Source organism: Triturus cristatus, chromosome 6 (assembly GCF_964204655.1).
Source record: "Triturus cristatus chromosome 6, aTriCri1.1, whole genome shotgun sequence".
Lineage (NCBI taxonomy): Eukaryota > Metazoa > Chordata > Amphibia > Caudata > Salamandridae > Triturus > Triturus cristatus.
In genome coordinates this window covers 1,139,245,935-1,139,263,342 of record NC_140589.1, presented here as the reverse complement: position 1 = coordinate 1,139,263,342, position 17,408 = coordinate 1,139,245,935, and the positions used below count along the sequence as shown (strand labels likewise).

General features: G+C 45.3%; 1 protein-coding gene across 6 annotated transcripts in view; it reads right to left on the bottom strand.

Moving 5' to 3' along the window:
* The window catches only part of ENTPD6 (ectonucleoside triphosphate diphosphohydrolase 6), a 227,917-nt gene that overhangs the window by 61,269 nt on the left and 149,240 nt on the right, over window positions 1–17,408 (bottom strand). For 3 of the 6 annotated variants that reach the window (XM_085612057.1, XM_085612058.1, XM_085612059.1), the window contains exons 10-11: window positions 11,596–11,697; window positions 933–1,073 (exon numbers count right to left, since the gene is read on the bottom strand). In XM_085612057.1, the coding sequence (XP_085468183.1) occupies window positions 933–1,073; window positions 11,596–11,697 (243 nt within the window). Of the gene's footprint in view, window positions 1–926; window positions 1,074–11,595; window positions 11,698–17,408 lie in introns of all 6 variants that reach the window. The other 3 variants (XM_085612054.1, XM_085612056.1, XM_085612055.1) reach the window with 1 other exon arrangement.

Here is a 17,408-nt window from a genome sequence, read left to right as displayed (position 1 = left end):
TACAACTATGTGTCTGTACCACCATTTGTACAACTCAAGGCACTATGTCCTTTTAACTGAAGATGGCCTTTGGTGCTCTGTGACATGGTACATCACATCTCATTTTGATACTGTGGATGCAGATAAGATCCACAGTATGCAAGTCCTCTTATTTTTATGAAAACCTTGAGAAAAATTGCACCACTGCTATCCTTCATTGAAAGGAAATAACTGTGACCTCAGTAATAAAACTCAAGACTTGATTATGTCAATTCTATCTATGCAGGCCTTCCTCACTCTGCCCAGTATAAAGTTCAAATTATTAAAAATAAGGCAGCACAGCTGATTTTTCTTCTTCCCCGGCATACTCACACCGCAATCTTATTAAGATAGCTCCACTGACTTCCAATAAAGAAGCTAATCAACTTTGAAGTCTGCTGTATCATGTTTAAAAGTCTGTATAAAACTGGTTCACCTTTTCTGAGTGTCAAGAGAATCAATAGGTACTTACCCTTCCGCAACTTGAGACCTAGAGAGGTAAATCACCTTGTTGTCCCTACATTTCCCAAACACAAGTCTGGTGGTCGTACCTTTTCAATTGTGGCCCCATCAACCTGGAATGACCCACCAGTCAAAGTTAGTCTGTACCAGGACCTCGGAACCTTTAGCAGACTGCTGAAAACTTGGTTATACAAACAGGCTGACAACAGCAAGCAATATCTGGTTATGGTCTCAATCGACCTTGTATTTGCAAGCACCATGAAACCATTGGTGAGCATGTAGTCTAAGAATAGTAATAACATCTCCTGGGACTCCAGAAAATTATCTTATCTGCCGTTAACTAACCAAGCACAAAGTCGGGAAGGGTCATCAGCAGAGACCAACTTCTCAAAACAATGTACTACCAAAAATACACAATCTTGCAACATGGTACAAAGAGAACACACCTTTACCTATTAAATCAGCCTCTGCCGCCAAGTCATAATAGTATGAAAATGCATAAAACTCCAAGTCCATTATTTCTTTTGCTTTATGCACTTTGTTATACAGCATTTTCTCCACTTTGTTGAAACATGATTCGAAGAGTGGTTCACCTGTGTAAAGGAGAAAAGAAAACAATTAAAAAAACACTAACACCTGATGAAGAGCAATAAAATAGCTATTAAAAAATCAAAACTGGTGCAGCAATCCTTAATATTGGCTGTAACTAGACATTCTGAGATTACCACAGTACACACAACCTACGATCCAGCAGTAAAACCGGATGTCCAGGTCATAGGAGAAAATATAAAACACACAAAAGACAATGGGAGGACTGCTTGCAATATAACCACTACAAATGACTCAGGGCAGCATTCAAACCCATCATTCTTTTTACTACTATACCACCCCAGATGGGCCCGCCCATATGCAAATTCGCCTTAACCCTGCTGCAATAGGAAAAGTCCAGCCCTAACTGCCAAATCAGGTTCTTCCTGAACCGGAACACAAGTAATCCACTGGCTGGTATCGCCCTCATCGGGCTCTTCAATTGGATGTAACTTAGTTTCCGTGACACAGTGAGTGCGGAACCCACGTCTGGGCAAACCCTTGCCACTTATGGTGGTACATTAAACACAAAAAATGCGATGGAAGAAATGCTTGCAATATGTCTAACCATTGGCAGTCACTCTGGGTAGCATTCCAACCCATCATTCTTTTGCTCACAATGCCACCTCTGTTTTGACCGAACCATATGCAAATCAGTCTGACTCTACTTCAATAGGAACAGTCCAGTCTGAAATGCCAGCCCATAGTAGAAAATATCCTTCATTTAGTCGTTTGAAAGTGAATTTTCCAAGACTATTTTTGATGACAGCATCTCCTGCGCTTTTACTAGACTATACTTATACAAACAATACCACCAAAACCTTCATCCCACATTTCCATTCGGCACTCCTTTCCACAGTGTATGGGGATGTTCACCCTAATGGCATAGTCAAGACTTGCTATGGGCCATAGCTCAGTCTGCCCCCACTGATCATTCCTGTACCCAAACTCTGTGGCAAAGCCCCTACTCAGACACTACCTTCTTCGTACTTCTTTCTGCAGCGTTGAGATATAGGACTAAAATACTGCAATTAAAAAATGCTGATGCTTCTTTTTGATATTGGGCTGTTATTTTGTAACAAATCACGTCTGAGGTCATTTTAAAAGGATCTTTTTAGCAGAGCAAGTATGTAGAGAATGGGTGAGTAGGCTATTACCTTCATGGCGACACTGTTGACCTTAGACCAGTATTTCCCAAACTGTGGGTTGCGACCCACTGGTAGGTCGTGAGCCAATTTCTAGTGGATTGTGAAATTCCAAGTAAGAGAAAAAAATGCCTTTACATTCTGTATATATCTTGTAACATTTGCTGTTCTTCAAAGACAGACGTTAAATGTCAGGCTATGTCTTCTGAGAAATTGATGCTTATTATTATTATTTTTTTAACGTGGGGACTGCGGTTTACAAACTCTTCTCACTTTGCAGTCAGTAATGTTATGTAACAATGGTCCTGGGGTAATGGAATGTGAAAAGAAAAGCTGTATAATGTAATTTTTTCCCAACAAAACAAAATGCGAATTCCTGTAAATTAACTCTACACATTCAGCAGTTAGGGAAGCAAAAAAGAAGCACATTTTTGGTAATTCTGAAGTGTGATGGAAACAAAGATTTTTAACAGAATCAGAGCAAATCAAGACATTTTACTTGGTGATGCACAAATAATAAATATTCACTGAAACCTGATTTCCATACATTATCATTTGTGTGCAGTAAGACTGTTAGTATGTGCAAATTTAGTGGCCATTTCAGTGGAAATCGTGCTGTCTGTAAATGATAGTACACTGCCGCACAATGCTTTAGTTACATATAAAAGTCGCCTGCGCACCCAGAGCGGACATCGGCGGGCAGTAGCTTCTCCACAAAGAGCCCGCCACCTTGGCGCCTGCCCCCACACCTTCTATGTAACTCAGAAGATGTGGCTGAGATACGGAAGGGTATCGCTGATTACTTCTCTTAACACTCTCCCTGAAACCTCTCTGCACACTCTCTGGGATGGCTTTAAGGCCACCTCCGGAGAACGGTCACATCTATTGCTATTGCTCGGGTCGGGAGGCTAGACTTGTGGAATCTAACCTCACGGTGGTAATTAAACAGTTGGAGCAACTGGACAAAGCCAACCCCTGCCACTGCACTAAATGGCAGTTTGCCGTGTTGCTCAGCCAACTTTGCGCTCACCGGATGGGGAAGGCTAAGCATGTGCTTCTGGCCTTGAAACAGCGTTACTACGAGGGGGGCAACAAGGTGGGCAGACTCCTGGCACACTGGCTTCGTGAGGCGCGTGCCGAGACTTGTATTGCTAAACTTCGGATGGACGAAAGGGGATGAGCGATATGGGAACGAGACAAGCTACAGGCCTTCAATGATTATTATCCATTGTTGTACTCTAGAGGCGAGCTTCCCCCTGAGCTGATCAAAGCATACTTAGATGCTTGCAAACGGGCACCTCTGCACAAACGCCATGCGGATCTCCTTGATGAACTGATTCCTCTTGAGCAGCTTCGAGCTGCGGTCTGAGCTCTACCCCTGGGTAAAACCCCAGGTCCTGATGACCCAGCCTCCTTTAATTGGCTCTTTTTACCCAACTAAAAAGATCAACCTAGTGCAGCTTTTTAATTCTTTTACAGATGAAACTGGACTTGATCCCATGATGGCTTCAGTCGAAATCTCTCTCATACCCAAGACCAGCAAGGACCTGGCTTTCTGCTCCTCCTGCCGTCCCATAGCCCTGCTCAAAACTGACGCAAAGCGGTTTACCAAAATATTGGCCACTAGACTCGAACTCTATCTCCCGGGCCTTATCAACCCAGATCAAGTTGGCTTCATTTGCCATAGACAGGGCGGAGACAACGTCCACCGCATAGCTCATTTAGTTGAAAAATCGCAGCATTACGATATCCCAGCATGCCTTTTTGCATTGTATGCAGAGAAGGCCTTTGACAGGGTAAACTGGTCCTTCCTCCGTCCTGTGTTGGTGAAGGTTGGCCTGGGGCTGGGTTTGCTCTCCAAGATAATGGTCTCATATGGGGCTCCAGTGGCCAATGTGTGGGTCAACAGGCAAATTATGAGGTTTGTTACCACTCTTCGAGGCACGCAGCAAGGGTGCCATCTGTCATCCTTACTATTTGCCCTTGTGGTTGAGCCTCTTGCTATCACAATTCGCAACACGGACGCGATGAAAGGCATTCCCTTTGGTGACCAACCCACTAGATTAGTCTCTTTGCGGACGATCTCCTCCTCACACTTTCCCAACCTGATGTCTCCTTCCCAAGTGTCGTGACCTGCCTCCAGGCCTACGAGGCAGTCTTGGGCTTTCGGATCAATATGGCCAAGTCATCCGTGCTAAATTTGACTATCCCTGACCAAGACCTTCGGACCCTGCAATGCCTTGCACCTTTTTAGTGGTCTCAGGATGCTAATAGATACCTGGGTCTCAACATTACCCTCACGCTTTCTTCTTTGTCTCGAGCTAACTGGCCTCACCTTTGCCGCTGCATCTTGGCTGACTTTCAGAGATGGAAGCCCCTTCATAGCTCCTGGATGAGATGTGTGAATGTTGTGAAAATGAATGTGCTCCCGCAGGTCCTTTATCTCTTTCAGACCCTGCCTATGTTGATTCCACAAGATGACATTCTGCACTTGCAACGGGACATCCGAACCTTTATTTGAAACGGGAAAAGACCCCTAATCTTCTTGAGCATTATTGGGTGGCCACTTGCGTTATATCTCAGAGTGCGTGGTCAAAGAAAGTGAGAAGCACTGGTTCCACATGGACCAAGCGGTGGCATGCTGGCCACTGTGGAACTTGGCATGGCTGTCCAAAAAAAGATCAGCCGCGCAGTGCATACATTGTCACCCCCACTCAGACGGTAGTCGATATTTGGGACAAAGTAGCTCTTAAGAAAGGTCTAACTGCCTTCCCCTCCCCAAACACACCGATTGCGCGCAACATAGACTTTCTCCCCCAGCGCTCTCACCCCTTTCATTTCACCTCTGGAACTATGGGGAATGGCGGACACTTAGTGACCTTTTCAAGGGAGATATCATGATGTCCATTGACAGGTTCAGAGTGGATTACCAGCTTACAGATGGCTCTCGGCTTCAGTATTGCCAATTACGGAATTGAGCCTTACACCCCGTGGCCACTGGCCCCTACACTCTCTTTGAAAAGCTTGTTCAAGTCTACAATGGCTCAAGAGGCCTCGTATCCATCACTTACCAAACGCTTCAGCACTGTACACCAATGCGCACCCATACTTAAAAGTCAACCTGCAACACAACACAACACAGGAAGATATAACACCTAAGCAATGGGAGAATTTGTGGCAAGATATACCGAAACCCTAACGCAGTATCTCTCTTAGGGAAACCACATACAAATTGATGTTTCAATGGTATCACACGTCAACCTGTCTATCCACTATCTATATGGGTACCTCCTCCCTCTGCTGGCGTTGTAAGGAAGATGCAGGGGGACTTCCAGCATATTTGGTGGCCGTGTAAAGTAATTATCACAATACTGGAAGGAGATACTGGGTCATATTAAAGAGGTCATAGGCTATCCGCTCCCTTCCTCATATCTCAGGTCAATTTACATACCAGACCCCCCCCCCACCTCCCGGCCTTAGCCACAATTACGCATGCAGATTGGAAGCTTATCAGTTACCTGCTCTTAGTGGCACAGCAACTTATAGCACTTATGTGGAAGCAGACAGCCCCCCCTATCAATAGCGCAATGGTTTACCCGCGTTTGGCATATTTTAGCAATGGAAAGGATATCACACAACTCGGCTAAAACAGAGAAAAAGTTCCAACACCCGTAGAAGCCTCAAATTCAATACATCATGCACATAGAGTCCACTTGCTTTAGTCCAGGGAAACTCTGGATGCTCCAGCTCTTTGATTAGGATCGCCCTTCATATCCCACGTTATTGCATTGGCCAATACCATGTAGAGGGGAATACCATGCCCCTCTACCCAGGCAAAATGTCATCGCCCCTTCTCAAGCCACCTCTGCAGCACACCGAGACCTGTAGTTAACATGTTTGTTATGGACTTTCTAAAGTTATATGTGAATGCCTCTTTTTCGTCTTTCTCGTCTTTCCTTGTGTACGCAGTCATGAGGTGTCGTTAAGGAAACAATTGTGCATTTCTCAGATGCTGTCTCATTGCGGCCTGCTGTGTCTCCCACATATCTGATGTTGTTTTACTGCTGTATAACAACCTGTGCAGATATCTCTCATGTCATTTTGTTACCAGTCCGGGTTGCTTATTGTTTTTATGCACCACTGCTGGCACCATGCTGTGTATGCTCTGCTTTTCTGCTATACAATAAACAGAACCTGATAGAAAAGAAAAAAAAAATCGCCTGCATCATGTACGTTTTTCTTTCTTTTTGTTAGGTATATACTGTACTAAAACGAAGTACACTGTTCAGACAGTCCAGTGGATCCCTTACTGGTACACAGAGGTTAAAGTAGGTAATACTAGTGCTCTTTTTGTGGTAGTGTGTGTCAAAGTCCTCGGTGAGCAGCATGTCGACAAAATGGACTCAGTGGGATCGGTGCCTGCGGAGTACAGGGGAGTGATAACTTCACTCCAAAGGAGGTTCTTGGTGATTTCTCGAAGTCTGGAGGAACTCTGGGGTTCTTGGATGCTTCACAGGTTCAGGATGACCCCGCACATTGACTGTCAAGTCCCAGACGCAGCAGGCAGGGATTGGCGCCAATTTCTTCTGCAGCAGGGCTTTTAGTTCTCGAGCAGCTAGTCTTCTTTGTCCTTTTCTTCTTCTTGTCCATGGAATCAAGGTCTAGGTGTGCCACAGGGGGAAACAGGTAGTAGCCAATGGGCTACCTACCTTTAGGGTGCCTACGCCCTCTAAGTGAGCACTTCCTGTGTTTGTTTCTTCACCATTTCAAGACAGTAGATTTTCAGGAGTGTAGGAAGCTGGGTTTATGTTGCAGTAACCCCCCCCACACTTTCTGCCAGACTACTAATGCACTTTGACTCTATATGCCCTGGGTCACTGCCAATCAGGTCCCAAAGTCCTGTATTCTTTCCCAAAACTGTACCTTGTACCCCCAATTGGTACCAAGGGCACTGTGGCCAGGGAAGGCCTCCAAGGGCTGCAGCACTTATTGTACCACCCTTAGAGGCCCTGTACATACATATATATATATATATATATATATATATATATATACATATATACATACATACATACATATACACACACACACACACACACACACACACACACAGCTACGTGTTTCGGTGCAGAACAAAGTGAAGAGTTGACATGGCACACATCCCTGTGTGCCATGCCTACAACCCACTGCCCTGGCATAGGTCAGCCACCCCTCTAGATGGGTGCACTATACCAGTGGTGAGGGTACAGGTGCATGAGCCCTGTACCCCTACAGTATCTAGACCAATTCTTAGACATTGTAAGTGCAGTAATGCCATTAAGAGTTTATGGTGCTGGGAGTTTGTCATTACGAACTCAACAGCACCATAATGGATTTTATTGAAAACTGGGAAGTTTGGTATCAAACTTCTCAGCACATTAAACCCACACTGATGCCAGTGTGGGATTTAATAAAAAATGCACTCAGAGGGCGTCTTAGAGATGCCCCTGAAAAAACGATCAGCCTCTGGTGGGTTCCCTGACTAGTATACACCAGCCTGCCACCACAAGACATGCTTCTGGAACCATGAAGTGGGAGCCTTCGCTCCCTGAGCCCAGAAACAAAGCCTTTCCTGGGCAGCGGTGGTCACACCTCCCCCAGGCCAGGAAGAGCCATCTGTGGCAGGGGAGCTTCAAAGGCCTTGCTGCCTTTGTAATGCGAACCCCAGCCTCTCCTACTATCAGGAGCAGGCCCCCTTCCTGTCTCCCCTCCTTTTTGGCGGAAAGACAGGCGGGAAAAATTAGCCAGCCCAGAAGGTGTGCCCACCGCGCCAACCTCACCCCTTAGGTGGTGGAGGCGAGGTGAAGCCCACTCTTCAGTGCCCGACATCTTGCAGATGGCAGACACTCTCCAATCAGGATTAGGGATTGTGCCCACTCCCCCCATGTGGGGTGAGCACACCAAGGGTGTAGTCACCCTAAAGTCAGTATCCCATTAGCTACTGACCTCGAGACACTCTAAAACGCACTTTAAATACAGTATTTAGGGGACAGCCCTGAACCAAGAAGGCAGATTCCCGCAAACTACGACAAACAAGACACCCAGCACAGGAGACTGCAGAGAACAACTGACTTGGCCCCAGCCCTACCAGCTCGTCTGCAGTATCCATGATCCTGCCCACAAAAGTTGCCTTGTCCTGCAGCCAGCGACCTCCAGAACCCTGGGAGGACTAACTGCCTTCAACAAAAAACGGATCTCCTGTGAACAGCAGCTCTGTCCAAAAGAAACTCATATCTGTTCAAAAGAAACTCACAAGACAGACTCTGAGCCTGCTGAGGACAAAGAAACCCGACGACTGGAACCATCACTGAACCCGTCGCCTATGGCCTGAGTTTGAGTAGCCCACCGTTCCCAGCAAGGTACCCCAGCGCTCCAGAGTCTGAGTCAACCGCGGGTTGACCACTCCAGGACCCCCGACGTCGCCTTCAGCCTCTGCACAGAGACCTGCCCCCCCCAACTGCGAGTGGCCCTGTAAGGTGAAATCCGACCTCGAAAGACACCCCTGCATCCAGCTCACCTGCGCCATGGAGAAGACAACCTGTGGGGCCCCTACGTCCCCAAGCCCATCTAACTTACCTGCCCAGCTGTTGATTCCTCCCGGAAGTCTTCCTGGACCGAGCCTGCAGCCAAAATCCAAAACCGGCAACCCCCATTAAAAACAACTGGGCACCCGACGCCAAAACAGCACCCGGCCGCCCCTGTGCCGCTGTGGGTGCACCTTTTGTGCTAAACTGGATCCCCCTTTGCCCTGAGCTAAACCCCAGGAGCTTTGCTCCCACAACCTTGTGGCCTGCTTGTGAGCAGTCACCAACCGGAGGCCCCTTATCCACCATTGGATAACATTGGGCCTCAGCACTCTGCACCCGGCCGCCCTAGTGCCGCTGAGAGTGTTTCAAGGGCGCATCCTTGACCCTGGATGAACCCTGGTTCTAACCCCAGAATATCAACTCCCACAAACTTGTACTTACCTGTTAACCGATAACTTCATTCCTCTACATAGGAATACATTCACTATTTTTCCTTGAAAATTGTTGTGTGGAGTTGGTTTGTATGGAACATTGACAAAACTGCAAATGTACTAAAAGTGATTAATTCCCTTTTGTCTAGGAAATGTCTCAGTGTGATAGCTAGGCTTTACACACTGATTAGCAAACAAACTGAGAAGTAATCCAATAAGTGATATACAAAGTAATCTGAAAAGTAACTGAACAGTAATTTCAAAACATTGACTTACCTGGAATTCAATTAACTGCATTTGAACCAGCATTCAATTGTAAAACATTGCATAAGATTTTGTAAAGCATTTATTTCATTTACCTGCACCAGGCCTGGCTTGGTTCTAGAAATAAAATAACTAAATAATATTTTTGATACAAACAAATTGGTCTGAGTTCAGTCTTTGAGTGTGTGGCATCATTTGCTGCTTGAGTGTGTACAACAAATGTGTAACACTACCCTCTGATAAAGCTTTACTGCTCTCCCACACTACCACAAATAGAGAGTTAAGCGCTATCTACTTTTACCTCTGCCTACCTTTGGGGTTCCACTGGACTCTGTGCACACTACACCTCATTTTGGTAAAGTATATACAGAGCCAGCTTCCTACAGAGAGGGGTTCACATTGCCTGCCACACCTTAGGAGTGGTGCTGGCTGAACATGGACACTTCTCATCTAACTAATTTTCTTGCCTGCCCTCCCGCCAAATGTGGAGCAGGACAGGGGGTTGGCATCCCCCACCCTCTGGGGAAGCCTGGGCTGAACTTCTAAGGCGGCAACGTCTTTGACGCTTCCCGCTCTGGAATGTCATTCCGACTTGGAGGAGGTGTGATGCACCTCCGCCCAGAGCAGGTTTTGTTTCTGGCCTCCGATAGTGCAGGCTCTCACCCCATGAGGTCAGAAACATGTCTGGAGGTGGCAGACTGGCTATGACCAGTTAGAGACCACACCAGTGCTTGGTAGGTTTTCAGGAGACCCCCTAAAGGGAGATCTGGCACTGGGAACCTGGTTAGCAGGGACCTAGTGCACTTACAGTTCGAAATCACATAAGGCATCAAGCAAAAAGGGGGACTAACCATGTCAAAAGGGGGGGCTAACCATGTCAAAAGAGGCACTTTCTTACATAAACTGCCCGTTGTGAAAAGTATCTTTTTTTATCTCGTCTTATAACGATCAGAAGAAAAACGTGAAAGGTCACTCTTTGTTAAATGAGTTTGAAGTGGGGAATATGTACACACTTTCAGAAGAACTGGACTGCAATATTTAAAGTGTTAACAAAATATTTGATCATAAAATCTTTAAGTCTCAACGCCTGCTTAATGTGTAACGAGTAAAAAGTAACAGAATAACATTTTTGAAGAAGTAAGGGTATATATTGTGGCAAATATTGAGAATGCCTCCAACAAGTTAGAAAGCAATCAACATTATCGTCAGAAGAGGTTATTTTATTGCTTTTGCCAAACTAAAAATAGTTATTTGGAGATTGTAACTATTTGACAAATATTTGCTGCTTATAATGTAAAGTTATTCTCAGCCTTGGCTGCAGCCTATCACATAAATGTATTACACAGGGTGCTTTCACAGCAAAGGTCAAATGAGAATTACTTTGAAACGGATATTGCCATTTGTTAGATGAGTTCAGTATATGGCACACTATTCTGTAAATGTTGAAGGACAATTGCCCCCCCCCCCCTCCACCCATGGTGAATTTTAAGTATTATTCAACTGATGTATTTATTTTTAATATATTGTGTTTATTACAGTATGCCCCCGATGATGGTTCAATGAGCCGAAATGCTTTGGTTTTCCGTGTGAAAATTCATGCAACCACAATGTGTATGATAATGGAATATTATGACGAAATGTATTCATGCACATGAATTCACGGATAATTACGAATTCTTCATTAAAATTAAGTTTTGAAAGAAAAGTGGGAAAACAATTCTTTGAAAGAAAAGTGAGATAAGAATTTGCTTGAAATTGTCTAAACGTGACTGAGCTCTTGGGCGACATACATCACAGGGCGCCTTGGGACAGATACGCATGTTGGTGCTGTCCCCTAGCTGATGTCATTGAAACTGTCTTCATGGGGCAGAGGAAACACCAAGACAGCACAGAATGATTTATTTGGTTTCAAAATTGTGGTAGTGGAGTGCGCATTCCAGACCATTCATTTTTTGCATTTTTTAGCTGATGCCAAATTCCTTCCCATTTAGAATTTAAAACGTACACCATAACATTGTACATCATGTATTCCAAACATACACGAGTTGCATTATACATTCAAAACATGGAAATCACCACTTAATCTCGTCTTCATTTCCACACATTAAAAAAACATTCTACCTGCTTTTTGTCCTCTCAGTTTGTAGGTGATCTTGGCATGCTGCCACTCGATTTGGAATCCTGGTGACAAACACGGGGTCACTAATTCTTCACCTTCTTTTACTGTTGGACACATTGAGTAAATTAAGTCAAAGGCAGAGTAGAGTCGTATTTGTCAAACATTACTCTTTCGTTACTCTCATGCATTTCATACACAACAGATTGTAATTAGCAACCGGAATTAAGCAAGCCGAAAACATGAAGTGGCAATTCACAGCTAAATGATAATAGGTAAAAACTAAAGTTAAACAATTCTAAACCATTCCCAATGACCCTAGCTCCACAGCTCGCAGCTCCCAAAACTTCAGCTTCAACTGCCAAATATTTGAAAATCCAATAGTGTGAATTTCCACCTTGCTCCAAAGTACCTAGATGTAAGAGTCAAGTACAGCGAGTGAACCATAAAAGTAAACGTTTTTGCATTAAAGTCAACGAATCTACAGTGTTCTTTTTACACTTGTCGAAGAGCTCAGATCACAGCTGAAGGGTCAGCAATAAACTCACTATAACTTTACTATGCAGAGAAATTAAAATCAGAATGATCAAAAATATAAATCAAAAAAGAAAAAAATGAAGTTATTAAAGCCAACGGGATGGACAAACAGGCAGACTTGGATTAAGAGGACAAGAAAAGGATAGGGAAAGGCAAGAGAAAACGAAGTTGGAGGTAAACAGTGATTCAAAAACAACTAATTAAAAAAACTACAGATAATTTAAAAGCTGAAATGACTGCGACATTCAACGTGATTGGTAAAGTGGTAAGGACTGCAGCTCAAGAGTCTCATCTATTTATTATCCAGAAGGGGGCAGGGGTACAACGTACCTCGAACAACATATTTGCAAGGTGTGATATTTGCAAGATGCGACACCTGCCTCAACTGAAACCCCTTAAGAACATGTCATTGTGAAAGATGACCACTTTTCAATAGCTACAGACCTAAAATATGGAAGGTGGTGGTTTTCGGTGCAATTTTATCCCCAGAAGATGGCTTGCTGATCCAGCATTCGCTTCAGAACGATTGGCTACAGGCGTTGAGACGCAGACGCCCTCGGACATTCAACGAGGAGCCCTGCGAGCAGGAGGAAGCGAGGAGGCAAGCGGAGGAAAGTGGAGCAAGGGCTGCGTGAAGGAGCGGTGAGCTCCCTGTACCACCGAAATCTTGAGCTGCGGGAAGCAGAAAGAGGAATGGAGCGGAGCAGAGGAGTGGGTAGGTGCCCCCGAGTTGACCGTGCTCTGGACCTCCCATGCATCACGCCACACCAGAGGGGTGGCGAGTCAGAGCTCCTTGCCCCAGGTGCTTCACTGAAACATCTGTGGCCCCTGAGGGTCCTTCAGTGAGCTCAGTGACCTTCACTCAATTCTGTATTATCTCAAGTGGTTGAGCTGGTGGACTCGGTGAGCTGGGCATTGTGCTGTAAAAGGGCTGCCTTAGGGAGTACCTATGTGCCTTTCAGTGGGCAGTAGAGGCCTAGGTCCCAGGCCCCCTTGGTGGCGCAGAGGCAGCCGGAGACTGGTAGGTGCAGCTTGTGTCTCATGGTGGGGGGTCTGCCCTCTGCACATTGCACTTGTACTCAATCATTTGCCACCAGCCCATTGTTTGCCACTCAGACACCCTTTCCTGTTTTGACTGTTGTACTGCGTCCTGGTGTCAGCTTGCACGTTTCTTATTTGCTTCAATGTGCTGGCATTGAGGAGAGTTCCTGTGCGGGGCTCTTTCTGAAGTCCCTGCATGGGGCAGACAGGGTCGTATTGGCAATGCCCGAGGGGGCGCTATTCGAGTTCCAGCAGTGGGCTCCTTTTTTGGGCAGCCTGGGGAGCCGATTTGGGCGGTGTCTGTAGGGTTGGATTGGTAAGGCGGGCACTCGGGGAATGGCCAAGGGGCCGGTATCCGAGTCCAGCTGTGTGTGGGCTGCTTTTTTGGGCAGCCTGGGAGGCCGATTTGGGTGGTGCCTGTATTGTTCGGATGCCGCGAGCAGCCCAGTGGGTGCCTGGGTAGCCTTTATGGAGACAGATGACACAGTAGTGTCACTCTTTTTCTCTGCCTTTCTCTCGCTGGGCCGGCCCATTAATGTATGCATATTGAGCGGGGGCAGGGGGCTTGAGTAGAAGTGGCCTCACTTGATTTCAACGTGTGTTTCACCAGTGTGAACTAATCCGTGATTTTTTTGTATATCTAAGTAAAGTTAAGAAAATATGCCTCTGTCAGAGCCCCCCCCCCCCCCCTTTTTCGTTTTATAACACTTCGCCAAAGCAGTTTTTTGCAGAGAGGCAATATGTAAATGTGGGCCACTTTTTTTCAGCATGCCCGGGTACATTTTTAATCCAAATTCAACCCTGGGTGTCTGTTGTTCGGATGCCGCCAGCGGTCCAGTGGGTGCCTGAGTGGCCTTTATGGAAGCAGATGGGCGTCCTTTACCTACCTTTTATCAACGGGGCAGAGGTGTCACTCCCTTTCTCTCGCTGGGCCGACCCATTAATGTATGCATATTGAGCGGGGCAGGGGGCCTGGGCAGATGTGGCCTCACTGGTTTTCAGGTGTGTTTAACCAGTATGAACTAATATGCACTTTTTTTAAAAAATCTAAACAAAGTTAAGAAAAGAAGCAGCGTTTGCGGAAAGGCAATATGCAAATGTGGGCCAATATTTTTTAGTGTGCCCGGGCTGATTTTTAATCCCAATCCAACCCTGGGGGCAGACGTACACTTTTCTCCTTCGGAATGTTTTGACTAATCTGTTCGGCAGCCCACAAGCTTGTAGGCGTGGGATCTGAAAGAGATTTTGTGAATCTACAATGACTTTGAAGAAATTCCGTTCTGGGTAAGTAATTTCTTGTTTCCCTAGCCAAAATGCTAAAGTAAGAAGTTCCACTTGTGGTGCTAGAACCTTCTGGCAATACCTTTTAAAATCTCATCCAGTTATTATTGTTTTCATAGGAAAATGCCTAAGGCTTCCTCCGAGGTAGTGCCTGAAGATTTGAACTGTTGCCCCATCGACCCTCTGACCTTGGTTTCACCCTCCTCTTTGGCCTATGAACAATCTGAGGGAAAGTGCAGACAATGGGTCTCCAATGACTAGTGGTGCAAACGAGGACTTGGTTCATTTTCCTTCATCCATTTCTTCAGTATACACTGTGGGGTTGCCTGCAGCTGCCCAGTTAACGCCCCTCAACTCTGTCGACATCATTATGATGTACAGCTATTCTGCAAGCACATTACTAGAGGATGATAATTGGATAATTGGGGGGGGGGGGTAAGGAGGGGGGGGCCTGCATAGCCTGAATAGCCTCTGCTCCTGAAGTATCTAAGAGAAGCAAAATCAGTGCTAAAATAGCTACAGTTGCCCACAAAGAGACAATGACGGGTGAAGATTTTACTCTTCCGGACATTGACATTAACTTGAATGTTGGGGGCGGGAGGGAGGGGTTCCTGTCTTTGGCTCTTCATCGAAAGGGTCGAAAGAAAGGAGGTCCCTTAATTTTCCCTAATTCAATGTCCTCCTCCCGCCCTCGGCATCTACCTCTGCACCCACTGTATTGTAGTTCTTCTCCTTCGCATGGTTCCCTTTCCAAATTGGATTACGACCTTTTGCTTCCAAGTACACAACTGAATACTGGTAATGGAGGTGTTGGAGGGGAGGGTCCCCTATCTGATATTATGTTTTGCATTGAAAGGATCTTATACTCCATCTTGTCTCTATTGGAAAAACAGTGCAGAGCACAGATCATATATTAGAAATGATGTCCGCAATTTTGTTTGAAGTGCAGAATGTAAGCACATTTGGTCTCCCAAAACTAAAATCAGCAGTAAATTCCTCTAAAGGCATTATTGTGAAACAAAGATCTAAGATGGTTGTGCCCCTAAGAGGGTCTAAAGATCTTTCTGTTCAAGCTGTTAAATCACGATGTCATACACTAACCCCCAAAAATGTTTGTCAATCCAAAAATGAAGACTTATGTTTAAATTTGTTGGTTGGCGATTTGGAGCAATGCTCCGCCCAGGGGAAAGGGCAGATAGAAATGTTCCCAATTTAAAAATAGGAGGGGAAAAAAAGGCATTAAAAAAAGAGGGGCCAGTAAATAGTTCAGCTTTGCAGTCAAGTGTAGCGGGAAGGGGAGCTGGCAATTGCTGGTACATTGACTGCTTTGCATCCTACTGAGTCGAGTGGCATGCCAAGTAGGACTTGAGGGAGGGTAAGGCGGAGCCCTGTGCAGGGAGTTATGAAGGGGAGACGTAATAAAAGGAAAAATAAAGAATAAGATTTCCTAAATGGGAAGGAACAAAATCAATTTTCCTACAGTTTCAAAGTTTGAGGGTGGGCAATCTGACAAAAGATTCAGTTAGTTGCGCCTCGACTACAACTTCTATGCAGACCTGCCATTTAATGTCCAGGATAGGTTAGAGGTGAGAACTAGAATAGTACTGGCTATTTCTACTACACCTAGTCATTCCTTCTAGGAGGCCCTGCCTCTTCCACCTACTACTTTGTCTGAGACCCCTGGAGTGGGAGAGGGAACTGGAAGAGCCCCCCCATACTGGAGTTAGATTCTACGGGTAGCAAACCTGCTTATGAATACGGCTAATTGGAATCATGTGGTCTTTATTCAGCCTTTGTGCCCAGTGGGTGAAGCTGCTTCATATACTTTGCACCCTTCTTCTACTCACTTTTCGATTATGTTTGAGGTTTGTGAGAAACTCACTGTTATTCCATCTGATATGAGTGATCATAGTTTAGTCGGTACATCTGTAGTCTTTAACCTTCAGGAGTTAGTCCCTGGGAACCCCCAATTGGGCACGATTGGCTTTAACAAGTCAAACAGCCATTCCTTTTGGACAATGACGAACACGGGTGCCACAAGTGTTATGATCAAGGGAGTGGGTCCCGTTTGTGGTGACCCCATCCTTTTTTTTGAGTTCCATATGGAAGAGTTCCGCAAACTATGCACTACACCCAATGGTTCCCAGTAGCCCAAAAAGTGCAAATCTTCCTTTAAAGTGATAAATGAGGAAATAAATGTATTGCTAAGAAAAAAGCATTTGCTGTTTTCCTTGGGTCAAAATGAAATCGACCGTCTTAAACAGTTATGAACCTGTCGAATGCATGAAAGCAGAAGGGAATATGACTGGAAATAGATCAATTTGAGAGAAGCTGCATATTCTAGAGATTCTAGAAAGTACTGGTGTTTTTTATGTTGACTATTAAGATACTAAGGTGAAGGCCCAGGTAATCCCTATTTCTGAAAGTAGCTGGGTGGATTACATCTCCCAGTCGTACGCGAGTAATGCGGAGTCAAGTATCCTTGTGACTTGGTGTGAAAGAGGCTTTGCTTTGGCATATGGTCCCTCTTTTGCGGATAAGATAGTGGGGTTTATAAAGAATGCTAGAACTTCTGGAGCTATGGTGTCGGATGAGATGCCTATTGCAGCGATTAAAAAGGAGGCTGTAGCCTGGGGTTCTTTCCTCACCACGCTATTCTATCATTGCTATCACTCTTGGAAAATGCCCAAGTCATGGAAGGGCAGTGTCAATGTTTCGTTGAACCAGAAGGGTCCTTAATCCTCCTCGGCAAGTTTTAGACAGAAAGCACTGCTGGACGCTTCTGGCAAATTATTTGCCAAGTGTGTACTTTGCCACTTACAGCAATGGGCACAAGATCAGAATAGTATTCCTCTGGAACAAGTCAGTTTTAGGAGGAATCATAGTACACTCAATAACACTGCGCTACTACAAACAGTAGTGGAAAAATATGCCCTATCTCAAGGACTGCCTGTATATA